The 15,311-nt window shown below is 41.1% G+C and overlaps 2 protein-coding genes across 19 annotated transcripts in view; one reads left to right on the top strand and one right to left on the bottom strand.

Moving 5' to 3' along the window:
- The window catches only part of ATM (ATM serine/threonine kinase), a 122,684-nt gene extending 118,243 nt beyond the window's left edge, over positions 1–4,441 (bottom strand). For 3 of the 8 annotated variants that reach the window (XR_006605961.1, XR_006605960.1, XM_045077534.1), the window contains exons 1-4: positions 3,949–4,437; positions 3,656–3,840; positions 2,291–2,399; positions 82–179 (exon numbers count right to left, since the gene is read on the bottom strand). Coding sequence is in view for 5 of the 8 variants with exons in the window: in XM_045077534.1 (XP_044933469.1) it covers positions 82–153 (72 nt within the window). In the remaining 3 variants the exon portion in view is untranslated. Of the gene's footprint in view, positions 1–81; positions 180–2,290; positions 2,400–3,655; positions 3,841–3,948 lie in introns of all 8 variants that reach the window. The other 5 variants (XM_045077535.1, XM_045077536.1, XR_006605962.1 and 2 more) reach the window with 4 other exon arrangements.
- Positions 4,442–4,621: 180 nt separating this feature from the next.
- LOC101674547 (protein NPAT) overlaps positions 4,622–15,311 on the top strand; it is a 69,813-nt gene continuing 59,123 nt past the window's right edge. For all 11 annotated transcript variants that reach the window (XR_001181519.2, XR_006605956.1, XR_001181518.2 and 8 more), the window contains exon 1: positions 4,622–4,807. Coding sequence is in view for 3 of the 11 variants with exons in the window: in XM_004764406.3 (XP_004764463.1) it covers positions 4,771–4,807 (37 nt within the window). In the remaining 8 variants the exon portion in view is untranslated. The remainder of the gene's footprint in view (positions 4,808–15,311) is intronic.

Below are 15,311 nucleotides of genomic sequence, written 5' to 3'. Positions count from 1 at the left end.
TGAAAATGAAAAAGAACACAGTAATGGGTTGCCAATCACACACTAACTTCAAGAAAAGATTAAGTTTCAGTAATTTACTACCCTTCGTTCTGTAGCTCTATCATGTTCTAATTGACGGCAGCAAATAAGCAGATCATTAAGTGCTAAACTCATGGTTCAGAATTTCAGAAAACACATCACTGTAAAAAAAAAAAAAACACGTAAATGCAAAATTATTTCAGATTGTGGTATTAACAGTCAGATCATTGTACAATTACATGCATACTGTAACCATAAAATTATTTTTCTTAATGTTTCCACATTCAAATGAGATTTTCTTAGAATATATCAAAACAAAGCTTCAACATGCAAATGGGTACTAGTTTGCAATAGCAGGATAAAAACGGGAAACACATAAATTTACTTTTCTGAGATCTTTTCTAAGAAACATGATAATTCAATTAAAATGTAGAAGACCAACAGAAGACAGCCTGGTCAAGAATAAGGAAAAGAGGGGCACCTGGGTGGCTCAGTCATTAAGCCTCTGCCTTCCGCTCAGGTCATGGTCCCAGGGTCCTAAGATCAAGCCCCACATTGGGCTCCCTACTCAACCAGAAGCCTGCTTCTCGCTCTCCCTCTGCTGCTCCCACTGCTTGTGTTCCCTCTCTGTCTCTCTCACTCTCACTCTGTCAAATAAGTAAGTAAAAACTTTAAAAAAAAAAAGGTGTAAGGAAAAGAAAGGGATGCCTGGGGGTCTGTCAGCTAAGTACGTCTGACTCTTGTTTTCAGCTCAGGCATGAACTAGAGGTGGTGAGACCAAAGCCTCTGCGATGACTGGCTCAGGGCTCAGCGTGGAGTCTATTTCTGATTCTATCTATCTCCTTCCTTCTCCCCACTCCCCACTCAGAATGCATGCACACTCTCTCTAAAATAAATTCAAAAATCTGGGGTGCCTCAGTGGCTCAGTAGGTTAAAGCCTCTGCCTTAGGCTTAGGTCATGATCCCAGGGTCGTGGGGATTGAGCCCCATGTCGGCTCTCTGCTCAGCGGGGAGCCTGCTTCCTCCAATCTCTCTCTCCGCCTGCCTCTCTGCCTACTTGTGATCTCTGTCTGTCAAATAAATAAATAAATCTTAAAAAAAAAATAAAATAAATTCAAAAATTTAAAAAGAAAAAAAGGAAAAGGGGTTTTAAGGATTTAACAGCTGACCGACCTGTTCTTAAGGATGACCAGCTGATTTAAGGATTGACCAGCTGCACTATTTAACTCTTAACTATTTAACTCTTACATGGAGTAACAAAATACATCATTTACTAAGCCAAAAGCTGAATTGCTTATGCTTTTGAATTGCTATGCAGGAGGTTACCAGAGCTAGTAAGCCTTCCCTAGCACTAAGTCTCAGCTGGCTTTACGGTTCTCGTTTAAAACATAAAAATTCAAGTGCAATTATGCTGCTGTTTCAAAAGGGAATTAAATACTATAGTGCCAAAAATCAACTACACTTTACTATACCTCAATGCCATTGCTGTAGCCTACCTCCTTTTAGGTTTCTGACATAATCAAACCTTCCTTTGATAACCTTTCAAAAAAAGACCTAAGAAAAGCATTTTGTGTCATTATTTCTGACTCTTCTTACAAGAAAGCTTCGTTTTTGTTGAACTACAAGTATTTACAAACAAACAAAAAACTTTTTTTGTCCTTGACATATCTCAAGAGGAAAAAGAAGGGGAGTCCTTCCCCCATCCATTCATATAAACGCCACTCATTCTTTAAAGACCAAGTATGTTTCTTTGCTGTTATTTAATTCAGTCTTAAAATTGGAACTGAAAGACCATGTCCAATCTTCTTACAAAGGAAGAAATCCCTCCTATAAAAATATTTAAACACTCTCCTTAAATACTCTGAGAGCACACTACCTAAGAAGCCAACCAATTTCGTTGGTAGGTAGCTCTAATTCGCTTCTTCATTTTTACTCATTGGCTGTTGTGACTCTTATCCCGTTACAACCTCCCTAACTCTGTAGATTAAAGGTTGTTATTTACCCAAGAGTTTGCCATGTGATTGTAAACGTCTTGAGAAAAAGGATTATGATTTTTATTTTCCATTCCTTCTTATTAGGACTCTCTCCCCTTCATACTCAATCGTGGTTTAAAACCCTCTTGATTGAGTCAGTAAGGAAAATAAAACTGGGATCATAACCAAAAACACCTTAACAAGATCCATACCCAAAAAACCATAAATGTAGGCATGTTTATTCCTAAATATACTAAAGATGTTATTTATAATATAATAAAAAATGCAAGCTTACTGACCATGTGACACTTCCAGGAAGATGCTGCCCTCAATTTTTTTTTTTTTAAGCTGTGGTTTTTTATTCTTCTCCTTCTGTGTTCCTCTCTTCTGTTTCTCAAAGATTGATTACTTTGAAGAAAACAAAACAGCTCAGTCAGGAAACGTTCTTTCACGGATCCATGCAACAATATTTACAGGGCCACTACCTGTTTGAGGTACTATGTTAGGGGTAGCCAGACACAATGAATTAAACAGACACAAATCCTTCCCTTGTGGAGTCATAACTAGTGGGGGAGAGTGACAATAAACAAGTACAGTGAAAAATCAATGCCTAATTCCAAAATATGATATAAGACTCAAAAGAGGAAAATATACACCAACAATGGAGAGGATCACTTCTGATAAGCTTCCAGGGAACATCTCAGCAGAGGTCACAACAAAGCTAGGACCTGAACTGGTGCCAATCACAGAAAAAGGGAAGAGGACCAATATTTCAGGGAAGGAGACTAGTACCTCCAAAAGGTCCTAAGATGAAAAAGTGCATGGTGTGTTGGAGGAATTGAAAGAAAACCAAAGGAATTGAAGAATAGTCAGCTAGAGTAAGAGAGTCAACAGACACGGTTGAACTCAATACATTAACCTAGAATTAAGCCCCTCTACCAACATGCTCCTCAAACCATACATACTTCCTGAACAACAGTCTCTGAAGTGGGAAGTCCGACCTTCCTTTTTAGATCTCAATCAAGCAGATTCCTTTGCAGAATCTGACAACGATGCCTACATCACATCTTCCTGTATGGAATTCTGCCTGTGGCATGCCATTTTCTTCTGGTGTAACAGTGTGGACTCTCTTATTAGACTGTGCTGGTTCAAATCCTGCCCCTGCCCCTTACAGACTGTATAACCTTGGACACAGTAGCTAATCTCTCTAAAGCTCAATCTGTCACCGATAAAATGAAAAGCAATACTACCTCCCTCAAAGTTACTGTTAAAGATTCACGTACGGATTTAACACAGTGCCTGGAACACAACAAATGCTCAATAAATATCACAGATTCTTCCCTTCCCCTGTTTCCTAAGTCTCTCTTCAGATGGTTCCTCTTCCATTCACACCTGCAAGACTATCTCTATCTCCCCACTTCCCACCCGAGGTTCTCCCAGTGTGATCTCATCCATCCCTAAGACCTCAACATGCTGAAAATGCCCGCATCTATTTCATTCAACGCCAGACCTCACTCCTGAGCTTCTGACACCTCTCACGCTTTGTGTTTTTACATACATTTCCCGGTCTGTCTGGAAGGCTCCCACCTCGTTAGCTCCTCTATGATCACGGTTCTCCCTCAATGATCGCCCTGAGCTCTAAGAGCCCCTTTACTTCTAGGTACCTGATAAAAACAGCAGCGAACGCTCTTGAGGGCTCACCACCGGCAAGGATTATCACATGGGAGACAGGACAGTGCGGTCACCCACATATCTGCCAAAATTCCAGGTCCAGCAACGAAATTCTTGAGTCCGTGCTCTCCACCACGTCACTCTAGTTTAAGCCTCAGCAGATGCTTGTGGTTTAAAACTAATCAAGAAAAGGGGGGGGGGGGACATTGTTAGTCAAGACCTCTAGCTACACCTGGGCCGTGCGGCGGCGAAGGAAAGGGGATGGGCAGGAGCGTGCGACCAGCACCTGGAGGAAGGCTCGAGGCTAAATCCGCGAGGGCCTCGGAGAGAGGGCGGGAGAGAGTGCTGCGAGCAGGGAAAGTCCGCCCCAGAGCAGCGGGTGAGACCGGCCGTCGGGGGCCTGGCACAGAGGGGCTCGGACACCCCAGCAGTCCCCGACGCAGAAGCCGCTGCCCGCTCTTCACGCTCCCCCTAACGGTGCACTCGCACCGCCAAAGTGGAATTTCCGACAGCAGCGGCAGCTGCAGCCTCGGTCCCGGCTCCACTCGCCTCCCCACAGCAGCCCCTGCGGTTCCAGCCAGGTGGACACCCACGATTCCCGCTTCCGGTTCAAACGCAGCGTGGACACGCAGCCCGGGTCTCCCGAGGAAATAGTCGGGGTCAACCGGGAGCGGGTACCATCTGCTCATGCGCGCCGACCCCCACACGTTTTGCGCTTCCAGCGCTGGCTTGCCTCAAAACACTTCGCTCGTCCGAACAAACGCGCGTGCGCGTTGCCCGCCAATGGTGTGCGACCTTGCGTTCGCCGCCCGCCCCCTGGCTCCAGCAGCGGCACCTGCATCCCACCTCCCCGCCGCCTTCAGCCCCACCCCTCCGAATAGGAGGACGGAAGTGACGACAGATCCGACGGGAACCGAGGCGGGTTTTATTTCGGTGCCTTTCTTTCTCCGGCGGAAGCGATTGGCGGACGCGAGGCGAAAGAGGCGGGACAAATTGCCGCGGGTTCAGTGCCGCCACTGGAACCGGGAGATGCGGCGCAGGGGCTGTCGCTGTGTTGGCTTTTACCTGAATCTTGTCTCCTGTGGCGGTTCCTGCTGCGGCTTCGGTCATGTTGTTACCCTCGGACATAGCGCGGCTGGTACTGGGTAAGCGCGGTCGCGGGAGGGACGGGTAGTGGACCCGGCTGAGCGGGACGGAGCGACCTCTGGGGCCAAAGGTTCTCCCTAGGGTGGGGAAGCTCTGGGGCTCTGCCTCCCCGCCTGCAGCTCGAGATCTGCGGCGGTTCCCCTTGAGCCGGGCGCTCGGGTAGCGTAAGCCTCTTTGTGTGCGGCTGCTGTGCTCCCCGGAGGCTGCGTGGCGAGGGGAGGGCCGGGGAGAAGCGCGGGGCGGAACACCTGAGGCCCGGAGTTCGGAGGGGGAGCCAGGCCTGCACGCCTCGTTGGGACCCCCGGAAGGAGACTTGTCAGAGCTGGGACCCGATTAGGGAACACGAGGATGTCCCCAAGCCAGCCGGTCTCGTCGAGAGATCTTCGCGATGTCCTTCTCGCCCCTCCAACCGCGAATTTGGGGGCGAGCGGGGGTGATCTTCCCCGGCCATTCCTCGCTCTCCCTCCCCGCAGTGAGTGGTCCAGCTTAGGGCGTCTGAAATGCCAGCGGCATGTTGTAAAACAGCAATTCCTCGTCTTCCTCCGGCCAGAAATTTCACGGAGGAAAATGCCTTCCAGTTGAAAGTGGGCTAGTGCTCCTGGTTCGTTTTTCCTCCATTTGAGGACGGTTGGTGTCAATGGCCTGTTGTCGGGGCTTATTGTCTGTGTGGGGAAATGGGTTGTGTGTCCCCGGGAAAAATCCAGAGGGTCGCGCTGCTGGGAGCAAGAGCCCTAGGAAGCTCAGAGCCTGAGCCAGCAATGGTTTGCAGTCCTCGTACGCCACAGCCCTGAAAGTAAATGGTAAACCTGTCTGATGAAACTTCCCCGTGGTGTCCGCAGTAATTACTGTCGTTACCCTATTGTTAGAAAAATCCCGTTTGTCTTAATTTTTTAAATACTCAGAGCTGTCCGGAAAACTGGCTTTTGGTGAGCACATTTTGCAGGAAACAGGAGCGGGTAACGGTTGTACGGCCCCGTTTTGGGAGAAACTAATGACTTAGTTTTAATTAAGTTTATTAATGTGTGGTTAATCATCTGCACGCTTTATCAGAACTCAATTATCAATAGTTAACTTCCATTTGTCTCTGTGAGAAAAAGCTGGCTGTTTTGTAATTGTTACATTTACTAGGATTATATGGAAACCAATTTAAAGTAGATTTTCACACTGTTCAAGGTAACATTGGCGTTTCCTCCAGGCATACAGTTTAAGGATTTTTGAGTTTTAGCAATTTGGTAATCCACTCCAGTTTCAGTAAGGATAGTCTTTTTTTTTTTTTTTTTTTTTTAAGACTTATTTATTTATTTATTTGAGGGAGTATGAGTGAGAGAGAGCATGAGTAAGGAGGAGGTCAGAAGGAGAAGCAGACTTCCCAAGGAGCTGGGAGTTCAATATGGGATTCGATCCTGGAAGTCCAGGATCATGACCTGAGCCGAAGGCAGTTGCTCAACCAACTGAGCCACATAGGCGCCCCGTCAGTAAGGATAGTCTTTAACAGGTTTTCTCACCCTAGCCCTATTGACATTTGGGTCTGGGTAAGTATTTATTGTGGGGAGCTGTCCTGGGCATTGTGAGATATTTAGCAGCATCCCTGATATCTATGGATTAAATGCCAGTAAGACCCCCCTCTCACCCCTGCCCACTTAGGACAGTATAAGAACTGTCTCCAGATATTGCCCCTATGTTTTCTGGAGGGAAAATCATCCCCAGTTAAGAACAACTGATCTGGGCGCCTGGGTGGCTCAGTGGTTAAGCCGCTGCCTTCGGCTCAGGTCATGATCTCAGGGTCCTGGGATCGAGTCCCGCATCGGGCTCTCTGCTCAGCAGGGAGCCTGCTTCCTCCTCTCTCTCTCTCTGCCTGCCTCTCTGCCTACTTGTGATTTCTCTCTGTCAAATAAATAAATAAATAAATCTTTAAAAAAAAAAAAAAAAAAAGAACAACTGATCTTAAAGCAATATGGTTTTCTACGTGGAATAATTCACGCCAAATTGTATTCTCCACAAACCAGCTGCTCTGCTTGACTCCTGCTTTTTTTAATGTATAGAAATTCCAAATTCATTTTCTTACCCTAAAAATTCTTTGTCATTCACATTCCATTTTAATTGCCACCAATCCTACTTAATATAGCCCCCCCTTGTCCCTTCTTTGGGTTCTGTCATGGCTTCTGATATAGTTTTGCTATTGACTTTGCTGTTAAAAAAAAATCTGCCTAAATCATTCATACTAGATGTATTCTAAAGGAAAATACTGTGTAGTTATCAAAATTTCAATTTGTGCAAAAGAATGTCTGATCCAAAAAAAGAATCTCCCCACACTCATTCTTCCTCAATATTATGTGCGGAAGCTCATATCAGCACACAGATCTAGAATTCCAAAACTAAGAGGTTTAAAATTGTAACAATTTCATTATTTTGTCATGATTCTTCTTTAAGTACCCCTGTCTGTCTCCACCTCTTTGTGTTGACTCCTTATAATGTTCTTTAAAGAAATCTCTGGGTGCTTAGTATGGACACTGCTAAATGGTAAGAATAGAGAAATAGTTCCTCTTAGAGTTCACATAATTAGGTTTCTTTACCCTCAGGCATGTTCTCCTCCCACACCCACAAACCCCAGAATGCTTTACCTAGACCTCACCACACATTCTACCTAATGCTCCCAAGTCACCCTTTTACAAATCAGGTTCTGCAACATCCCATGCTGGTTTGAACTTCACTACATGTAACCAGCCTCTGCTTCTCAGCTATATCCAGCCATTGTCTCTCTTCTGTAAATACTGTACAGGCCAAAATAAAAGTGTTGCTTATTACACTTGGGACTCCACTTCGGTTTTCTCTGTATGTTGTACAACGTGCTTCGTGCTCCGAGGAATTGATCCTGCCTGCTTCTCCTGCTTGATCTCAACCTTTCAGTGTCTGCCCCGTGCTCCAGGCATACTAACTGCTTGGAGTTTCTCCAGATAAAATCCAGTCTCTGGAACCTTCTCTAGCAGGTGGAGCTATTAGTGTCTCCTTAAGTGCTTCAGCAGCATTGTACTTCACTTCTGTGAAACCCTCATCCTGTGCTATCATTGCTTGTTCACTTATTTTTGTGAAATAAACATGACATAAATATATGCAACATTTTAGCCATTTTTAAGTGTACAGTCCCATGGTATTAAGTACATTCACATCTTTCTGTAACCATCATCATCATCATCTCCCTGTAGAATTTCATCTTCCCAAACTTAAACTTAACTTTTGACCTCAGTTTTCTTGATCTGGGATTAATAAGGCAGGCTTTGAAAATTCTTGGAAGCCCCCAAAACAGTAAAGGTTTATGTCAGTTGGGGCATTTTGATGAGTGAAGGGGCCAGAACATTTCTTGGATTTCTAAATAGGTTTGTTTTTTTCTGTGTGAGTCAGAACCCATTCAGGAAAACTGAAACCAATCTGAGTATTTAACATGGAGGGATATAATGAGGGAATGGTGATAGAAAAACTAAGAAGACGAGCAGCTTATGTGCGCCTGCTCAGAGAGTAACAACAGCAGGAAGCCACTTTGATAATCAGGAGGCCTAAGAGAAATGAAGCAGTCCAGAGGCTGGGTTCTTCCTCTGGAAGATGAAAGGTAAGCTTTTCTGGTGAGGGAACAGTAGTCACAGAGGAGAATCTACTAAGGCCAAGAGGGAATGGGGGGGAAACTACATGGCTTCTTTCAGCTGCCCTCCAGTCTCCCACCAGTGTTTCCCATTGTTTGAACACAGCCAGAAGCCAGCTGATGTGGAGCCTAGGAAACATTGCCTGAGTGGGGTCAGGTTTCCTATCACATAGCTCAGAGCAGGAGAGAGCGGGAAGAGATTTGAAGACAAACAGAATCAGAACTGACACACCTGAAAGGTCAAGAGCCACTGATCCTATTCACCTCTATGTATCTAAGATGTTATAAACATTTAGTAAGTATCTACAGAATTGCAGCTGTGATCATAGCATTTCTTTTTTACCTACTGAATATGTCATTAGATTGTTACTATTTTCTCTTATCCAGATTATCTTTATTATTTACTCATAAAAATATATCATTGATGACATTTACAGCTTTTTTGGATCCTTACCCATTTTGTCTTATCAGTGGTATCTCCAGCTGTTCTCCATCACATATATTATGCTTTCTCCAAACAGTGCACATTCCCCAAACATGTTCTCCATGTATGCTTTTCATTGGCTTTTTGGGGATTCCCCAACCATCCTTTAAGACTCACCTCTTCTTTATAACATTCACAATTTCCCCCAAATTGATAATACTTTCTCAAGCCCCTCTCCTCCCATAAAATAAGTCCTATTGTCTTACCACCTTTGCTTTTATTACAGTTACTTGCATATGTATCTTCTGGGTCCATTTAGGTAACTTCTTTATAGACAGAAACTTTGTTATTTGTGGATCTAGTAATATAAGGCGCTGCAGGTTTAGTCTTCCCAAGAATTGCTTACATTTTTAAGTAATCAAAATCTTCTGGGAAATTATAACATGTAAAGGAGGTATTTCAGGTAGGGGAATTTGATATCTCTTGCTTTCTTCATCAGTCACCTCTCTTTAGGTTTCCCTATCCGTAAATAGGAAGAAGAGAAGGCACACTCTTGGCATCTCAGTTTCTAAAATTTGAATACTCTAGATGTAGTTTTATCTTTCCTTCTCTTTTCCAGTTATATTTCCCCTTCAGTCTGTTTAACTTGCTACTCATTTCTACCTCCACTGAAAAGCAGGCAGAGGACAATATTAAGAAAAAAGGAAACTCAGGAATGCTTTCTTACCTATTTGTACATCTCACTAAGTTTACACAAAGGATAGTTATTTTATTCTAAAGGTGTTTTTAGGAGAAAAAAAAGATCATTGACGTTAATTGAAGAGTAATTATTTGTATTCTAGTAAGAGATCATTGCTCCCTCTTTTGTATTTTCATAGTAACATTTGAGGTTTGGAATAATTTAGAGCTAAAACTTTCCCCTGTTATTATGATAGAGAATTGATTACAATCAAGTATTTAACAATGATAAGTAAGATTTTTACAAGTAAATAAGTGGCTATATATATAGTTAATATTGAAGTACTCAATAATTTACAGCGTTGTTTTGGAACTTGTAAGACAAAAGTAAAACAGATTACATCAAGTCTAATCCAAAATAGGAACTCTAGGGGTATTTGGGTGGTTCAGTCAGCTAAGCATCTGACTTTTGATCTCAGCTCAGGTCTTGATCTCGGAGTTGTGAGTTTGAGCTGCGCATTGGGCTCCGTGTTGGGCACAGAGTGTACTTAAGAAATAAATTATAAAAAAGAGGTTGTCCCTGGTTGGGACAGTCATTTACACATCTGACTCTTGGTTTTGGCCCAGGTCATGATTTCTGGGTCAAGAGATCGAGCCCCATGTGGAGCTCTACATGGACTTTTCTGGAGATTATATACCCCTCTCCCTCTGCACCCCCCCCCAACTCTGCTCTTGCGCTCTCAGATAAATAAATATTTAAGAAATAATAAAATGGGAACTCTAGATTGCCCAAAATTACGCATGTTTTTTGTTTTGTTTTTTAAAAAATTTGTGTGTATATTTGTGTGTGTTAAAGAATTTATCTTTAAGTAATTTGTATGCCCAATGTGGGACTCCATCTTAAAACCCTCCGATCAAGAGTTTCATACTCTACCGACTGAGCCAGCCAGGTGCCCCTGAAGAATTTTTTTTTTTTTTTAATCTAAAGCGATCATCATCCTGGATGGTATTCTAATTCACCATCCAAATCAGTTAGTCTAGAATAATTCACCCCACCTTCAGGACCACTTGGGCTGTGTAATTTCAGAATGCTCTGGGGATTTGGGGTTTTCTCCTTTTCATGTAACCACCTGTAGATCCTTGAAAAACCATTTAGTGTCTTCTGTTTCCTCTTCTGCAAATTGAGAAAGCCCAAGGTCCATTTCAGATCTAAATTTTGTGATTCTTAAATAAATCTGCTTGCAGAGGTGCTTGTTAATGTCTCTTAGGAGGGCTCCCAGTGCCCTGCAGCCCAGCAAGAGAATGAAGCTCACCTACTGAAGGGCCACCTAATAACTTAATGGGCTTTGATGTGGACAGCTAGGTTTTAATTTTCTCCTAGAACACAGTCCCAGGGGGTAAAGCGTACTTTATATATAACAATCATATGAGCAATTTCGATTGCTAGAGGGTATCTCATTTAGAAATCAGGTTTAAGGCATGTTCCTCTGATACTTTTTACTATCAGAACAAAATAAAAGCCCTGAAAGTAATGTTTATACTTGGGGTTTAATCTGTTGCAGAGTCAGAAGTATCTAAGAATTAAGCATCTATAAATATTTAAAACTGTGAAATCACAAATACTAATTCTAATAATCTCTGTTAAGTGTGAGTAGAAGCCAAAAGGAACTAGCAAAGTCCCTAGGAACACTTTGAATATAAACTTAATCCTATGGTCACGTCTAATAGAAGAGTTGGGGGAAATGCGTAAGTTGACTATACAAGCACATCATCAGCTCTGCCCTTGGAAAATGGATCATGTGGAGAATGCTGAAGTCTCTTTTTCCTCTCATAACCTGATGCTGCAGAATAAAATAAGCCATTCTGCCTGAATTTCCAGGATTTAGCTACCCATACCCCCGCATACATGCATCATAGCTTTACAAACTGCTCTTTCTATGATTATAGACCAAAGATATTAAATCTTTTTTTCACTTCTTAATCTTCTCTTAATCTACTCAGAAAAGTAGCAGTTGCTTGCTCTGATAAGATGGTGGAAACCAAGGTCCAAGAAGTTACGTATGTGCTGTAAACTGCTTTTCCTTCAAATGCTGAGGAATACTGAAGGAAGACTGTCGTTGATCATTGATTTTTATTCATTTCATTTTTCCATTCATTTATTCTTTTGTCCATTTATTCAGGAACTTGTTCTGTTTTTAACATACCCCACTCAAGGAAAGCTTCTTATTAAATCCATCTTACCCACTTCTCTTTTTTTTTTTTCTTTTTGCTCTATTTTATTGTATGTATATATTTTATTCATGTATTCACCACTTGATGGATATTTGGTTTGGTTTGGGTTTTATATAAACTTATAAAATGTTTACAACCTTGCTTATAAGTTTTTGTGTGGACATGTTTCATTTGAGTAAATACTAAAGTAGGGTTGCTAAATTAGGTTTAAATCTACTATCTCGGGGTGCCTGTCTGGTTCAATTGGTAAAGTATGGGACTCGTGATCTTGGGTTCATGAGTTTAGGCCCCTCGTTGGGCATAGGCTTAATTTTAAAAAAAAAATGAATTTATTATCTTGCCATTTGTTTTCTATTTGTCCCTTTTGTTTCTTGCTCTTTTTTTCCTGCATTCTTCTGGATTATTTTTAGTATTTCATTTTGTCTCCACTGTTGGTTTATTAACTTTAGCTCTTTGTTTTATTTTTCTAAAAGTAAAGCAAAACACATCAAGTCTAATCTAAAATGGGATCTCTAGATTGCCCACAGTTGGGCATGTTTTTTAAGAGCAGAAGATAAATACTTAGATATTACTGTTTTAAGATGCATTATAATTTTTAAACACTTTATAGAAGTAATCCAGTTTCTTAACAAAACCTTTTCTCAAGTGTGTACTCAAGTATAATGTCTTACGATAAGTCATAAACTGCTTGGTATGTGATAATCCTAGGCCAGGGTAGCTAGCACTAATGACTATATTTTTTCTGAGAAAGGCTCATTCTGTCTACGTTCTGCCTAGAGCAGTTTCTCAACCTTATTTTATTGTTACACCCTTAAGGAGTATTTTAGGATTTTCCCCCTGATCCCCCATATGATACTTTTAATATCACAAATACACTGTTCATATATTGCATACACATCTGTGATTTATGCATTAAAAGGGTGATCTTCTCTTTGTTTCCTTCCCTCTTCTGTACCAAATGCATCCCTTTAGTTCTGTCTTATTTTTGAGAATGTTTAGTCTACAGAAAAATCCACATTAGGAATTTGATTTCATACCACCACCTGTTAGAAGTCTCAAGTGATTATGAATACATCTGGGGTGCTTAGTCCTTTTGAAACTCTCCCATGAAAAGAAATTGTTTATCTTCATTTTAAATTTTGAAACCTGTAGAAAAAAAAAACTCCAGCTGCCCTGTTTCCAAAGTGACTCCAGTGGTTCATATACATTATAAATTTCTGTATTGGTGAAATCTTAGTAGCAGCTGACTTATTCCAAATAATGTAACTGTTAGAAAGTAAACCATCATAAAAATGATTTATTCTCAGCCGGCTGTAGAATTATAATTGTTTATATTGGGTTATTTGTGAAAAATAAAAAGAGGGAAAATAGCAATCTATCTTTGATCTAATTTCATATTTGAGATGATGTCACCTCATCAGTGATGGGGATACTGGAGTAATAGTATATGAGATAAAAGGTATATTATGGTTTCTAAATGTCTGCCCCTATTCCAAAGGACAGTATCTTTGGTTTTTTGTTTGTATATTTGTTTCTCTCTGTAGCATTAGTGAGCAAGCTATTGGAAAACTGATTCATCAACTATAAGTAGAAAGTGGTGAGTTGGTTCCCGGATCTCAGCTAGGGTATTTCCTAAAATGGAATGACAATTTTCTTGCCCTTTCATTTGATAATCTCCGTATATAATGACTCCATGGGCACTCTAAGTAGTTTTTTGATGTGGAGGACCTGGTTAAAGATACAGTTCCATGTGAAAAAGAGTAGAACCATATAATTTTAAAGACAAGAGACCTAAATGATTGCTTTAGTAGTTAAATACTGGAGTATTGTATCAGCCTTAAGCTAAGTCTACTACAATGGTAGGTCTAAGGGAATCTAGTATCTGGTAAGAGGCATATGACACATACTGAGAGGATGCAAAAAAAAAATCTCTGAAGGAGTGGTAGTTAACCCTAGACCTGAGGAATGAGTTGGAATTAGCTAGGTTAAGATAATAAGCAGCTGAAGCAATGGGAATGGAGTATACGAAGGTCTTGATACCAGAGCATACGTGAATTTGCAGAATGTAAAGACCAGTTAGTCTGGGAGAGACGGAATGGTATGAGAAAAGGCTAGAGAAGAAATTAGGATGCAAAACAGGTAGAGCTTCGTATAACGTGAAGAATTTAGGATTACATTTTTTCATTGAGATGCAATTCACATCTCACAAGTTGTAAAATTCACTGATTTTCACTATATTTACACAATAGGCAGTGTATTCACAGTGTTTTGCAACCATCACCACAGTGTTAATTCCAGAACATTTCCATCATCCTCAGAAGAAACCCCAGACCTGTTTCCCATTTGCCCCCTTTGCCCAAATTCTGGCAACTGCTAATTTACTTTTTGTTTCTGTGGATTCCCCTATTCTGGACATTTCATGTAAATGGAATTCTACAATTTGTGACCTTCTGATCTGACTTATAAAAATTTGTTTGCAAGATTCATCTGTGTTGTACCAAGTTGAAGTAGTTACTTCCTTTTCATGGCTTAATAATGTTCCACTATATGGACAGTCCACATTTTGTCCATTCATTGATGGACATTTGGGTTGTTTCCACTTTTTGCCCTTTTTTTTTTTTTTTTTTTTTTTTTTGCGTGGTGGTTTCCACTTTTTGGCTATTAAGAAAAATGCTATGAACATTTCATGTACAAGTCTTGTGTAGACATACTGTTTCAGTTCGCTTAGATATGTACCTAAGAGTAGCATCACTTGGTCATGTGGTAATTCTGTATTTAATATTTCGGAGAACTTCCCAAGTGATTTTTGAATGATTTTGCATCATTTTATATTCCTATCAGCAACGTATGAGATTTCTAGTTTCATCAGATCTTTGCCAGTACTTTCTTAATTCTGGTTGTCCTAGTGGGTACGAATTGATCCATTTCATTGTGGTTTTGATGTTACATCTTCCTATTTACCAAAGAAGTTGAGCCTCTTCTTAAATGCTTATTGATTTGTTCTTTATGTATTCTGGATTCTGGCTCCTATCAGATAGATGACTTGGGAATATTTTCTTCCATTTTGCCCATCGTCTTGTCTTTTTTTTTTTTTTTTAAGATTTTGTTTATTTGAGAGAGAGAGAGAGACTGAGACAACGACAGAGATGGGCAGTGAGTATGAGAAGAGAGGAGAGGGAGAAGCAGGAGAAGCAAGCTCCCCACTGAGAGGGAGCCTGATACAGGGCATGATCCCAGGACCTGAACTGAAGGCAGATGCCTAACTGACTGAACCACCCAGGCACCTTTCCATCAGTCTTTTCACTTCCTATGTAGTATCCTTGAAAGCACAAATGTTTTTACTTTTGATGAACTTCAATTTATCTAATTTTTCTTTGGTTGCTTGTTCTTTAGATGTCCTAAGAAACCATTACCTAATCCTACATAATCAGATTTACACCCATGTTTTGTTCTCAGACTTTAAGAGTTTTTGCTCCTACCTTTGTACATTTAATCTATTTTTAGTTAATTTTTATATTTGGTATGAGGTGTAATT

This window comes from Mustela putorius, unplaced genomic scaffold (genome assembly GCF_011764305.1).
Source record: "Mustela putorius furo isolate JIRA1106 unplaced genomic scaffold, ASM1176430v1.1 tig00000198_pilon_pilon_pilon, whole genome shotgun sequence".
NCBI classification, from domain to species: domain Eukaryota; kingdom Metazoa; phylum Chordata; class Mammalia; order Carnivora; family Mustelidae; genus Mustela; species Mustela putorius.
Note: the sequence above shows the minus strand (reverse complement) of the source record. Positions and strands in the feature narration are given on the sequence as shown.